The sequence below is a fragment of the Polistes fuscatus genome, unplaced genomic scaffold (assembly GCF_010416935.1).
Source record: "Polistes fuscatus isolate 324 unplaced genomic scaffold, CU_Pfus_HIC Scaffold1, whole genome shotgun sequence".
In the NCBI taxonomy this organism is placed as follows: Eukaryota; Metazoa; Arthropoda; class Insecta; order Hymenoptera; family Vespidae; genus Polistes; species Polistes fuscatus.
In genome coordinates, this window is record NW_025112997.1 from 1,278,751 (window position 1) to 1,281,942 (window position 3,192).

Below are 3,192 nucleotides of genomic sequence, written 5' to 3' on the forward strand. Positions count from 1 at the left end.
ATTTCGAACAAGGATAAAATTCAGACTCGTTCATCTGTATCCAGTAAAGGCCACCTCAATGGATCGATTCTGGTTCGTATCATGTATCCTTGAACCAATTCCAATTTATTCGATTTCGCAATAGAATTGATCACAAAGCTCAAATCCTCCATTTTGTTGATATCAGTTGGCCAATAATTAGGTTCACATAAACTAAAATGTGTTAATCTATTAGTTTCGATGCTTTTTGAGAGTGCTCTCCCGCTTAGTGTTACAATTCTACTACCCCAAAGATTATGTTTGGCATTGAGATCACCTCCAGCAACAAATCTAGAACCTAGAGTTTCGAAAAATAAATTGAAATTGTCTTTTTGGATATTGTGTTTAGAGGGGTAATAAACTAATTGAATGTTTGGATTTTCTTTTAGTCTGGGTACCGGAACCGTCTTCTTGAGCAATTCTTTATAATTAGGGCATTTTTTGTAGTTCGCGGTATGGTGGTCTCCACATAGGAGACAAGTTGGTGGAGTTTCAACAAATTTTTTGCATTCCACAGTTGGATGTGGTTTTGCACATTTGACACACATATATTGGCGATTGCAATATAGCTTAAGAGTACAATATACTTTAATATATAAATAACTTTTAATATACAAATACAAACTTTTAATATACAAATATATTTTAACAAATCTGAAATTTTAATATGTTATTTATTATAGTATTAGGAGCCCACATTTTATACGGCAGACATTTGTTTCGGTAATAACATCCCGGCAGACAGCGAAACCTTATCTACAAACAATAATAAGTATCAAAGTATAATGACGATAAAAATAATATAATTGAAATTTGTAATTGTTAATAGAGGATGACGATCCATACCTTTGCCCATCTCCACTCTATAAACCCTTTTCGTAATAACGCAATCCATTATTGATTGCTTGTTCGAGATCCTGAGTCATTTTGACTCTAGTTGTCCTTTTACTCCATCTTTATGTGAATGCTTTGTTCTTCTTTTGACCTCTTTCCAAGTGTTATCGGATTTGAAGGAAGGCGATGGTGCCTTCTCATCGTTGATTTGTACTTTCTCTAAAGTAGAATCCTCAGAGAGAGTAAGCGTTTTATCGTTCAAAGTGATCGTCGATTCGTTGCTATTAGATTCGTTAGTCGATTCTTCATTACTCGACGGCCCAAAAAGCATAGAATTTATTGGCACTTCATCGACAGTTTTATCGATCATTTCAACGTTCGTTGGTTGATCAATTTCCTCTAGATTGACTTGTTTACTCGCAATCAGCTTACTCGAAATGTCTACGAGTACAAATTCAGGTACATTCGGATTGAGACTATCACTCCCCATTGTCACCAAGGTATTTTCGGATCCGTTTACTTTTCCTATTGTCGATTGTGATTGATAACAAAATCGATAGATTTGCTGAGGTGCAGGCGCACGTGTGATCGATATCATGGATTTCGAACAAGGATAAAATTCAGACTCGTTCATATTTTCGTTTTGCGTATCAGTACAAGTTGAATTGCCAGCTGTATCCAGTAAAGGCCACCTCAATGGATCGATTCTGGTTCTTATCATGTATCCTTGAACCAATTCCAATTTATCCGATTTCACAATAGAATTGATCACAAAGCTCAAATCCTCCGTCACGCTTTGAATCAGACGAAAGGATGCTATCAACATAATAGGTAAGAATCCTTCTTTATCCATTTTACGTCTCAAATAAATGTCATGTAATAGATTCTCTTCGCTGAAGTAGTATTCTATTAATTATTTATTAATAACTTATTCTTATAAAACTTGAAACTTATTTTTTATAAATTCTTGCATAAGAATGGAGGAGTCCTGTTGAATATAATTATTTTCGTAAAACATCGCTCTTCCTGCGTATGCCGGCGCTATATATCTCGATTTATCTTGATTTAAATCTTGATTCTCGTATTTCACGTAATCTACGTCATAATTAGAATAATCGTTATTCAGGCATTAAATAAAGAACAGAGTTTTATCGTCGTACCACGCTTCGAGCGCATGTGATATTTGTACGTCGTGAAATACTTAAACACAAAGAAATAAAAAAATAAACCTCATGCTCTAGATCGTATTTAAACTTACAGTTAACTTAATGCAATCCCAAGTCTCTCTCCCTCTCTCAATCTGTTTCTTAGCTCGTCGACTATTAAAAAAATGCAGAGACTACGCACCCGCACGTTACAAGAGCCGATCTTCTTGTGCCGTGTGGATTCGCTGTTATGGTCGCGTCGGGCTTCTACTTCCCGGTATGAGTTTGCTTTTGCGCATGCGCGTCCTCTATCTCACAAAACTTTTCTTGATGATGGAAGATTAGTTACTAGCGATGCAGGAAGAACCGCTAGGGAAAGTACGGTGCCACGAGAAATGACGCGAGAATCTCACCCTCTATCTTTTAGTAAGTAACTAAAAAACGAGATTTATAGTGCGCGCACTAATCGATAGAGAGTTACTGGACACTAGCGTCCATAACCCCACCTTACCGTACCCCACCAACCATACCTTAAAGAACAACGGAAAACGTACCACGAAAGCGAGAATCGTGGAGGAGAAAAGGAAACGTACCACGAAAGCGAGAATTGTGGAGGAGAGAGTTCACGGATGGTAACGGCTATACCTAAGGGTATAGCGCCATCACGGTGATGTATCGCATAAGCGATAATTAATACATAATTACGGTAACGAAAGACAGAGGCGATAATTAACGGTGAGAGATATTATTTCTATTTCTTTCAACTGGATTGCCCATCCGGGTTAATCGTGACGAGAAGTAGATTACGGACATAGTTCGTGATCCATCGTCGTCCATTGTATTTGATACCAACCAGGGTTTTTATGCCGCAAGGCTTTTCCCTGACGAGCCAATAAAGCATTGCACTTATTGGCTCAACCAAGTGTTTTATTTATTTTAATTCACCTTTCCACCTTCCTCATAATTAGCTTAACCTAATCGCCGGAGGACTCCATGTTGGAGGAATTTTGGCAAATATACCTTCTACTACCACGTGCCTTTTACAATTCACCCATATATTTGAATGAATATCATCTTTATTGAAAAAGAAATGGGTACTACTGATTCGATGTAAATGATGTTAGTGAAGGGGTGGGGGAGAGAGAGAGAGAGAGCGAGAGAGATGCGCGACTCGCCTTGCACCACGAGGTTAATG

At 37.7% G+C, this 3,192-nt stretch overlaps 1 protein-coding gene across 1 annotated transcript; it reads right to left on the bottom strand.

Moving 5' to 3' along the window:
* Nucleotides 1–401: 401 nt before the first annotated feature.
* Nucleotides 402–1,689, bottom strand: LOC122516158. The gene is made up of 2 exons (XM_043633746.1): nt 865–1,689; nt 402–774 (listed from the first exon to the last, which is right to left on the bottom strand). Exon 1 carries the CDS (start codon nt 1,676–1,678, stop codon nt 941–943), a length of 738 nt encoding a protein of 245 aa, XP_043489681.1. The 5' UTR covers nt 1,679–1,689; the 3' UTR covers nt 402–774; nt 865–940.
* Between the last annotated feature and the right edge of the window lie 1,503 nt (nt 1,690–3,192).

Coding starts and splice junctions, on each gene's coding strand:
- LOC122516158 (XM_043633746.1), bottom strand. CDS start 1,678: ATGTTGATAGCATCCTTTCGTCTGATTCAAAGCGTGACGGAGGATTTG.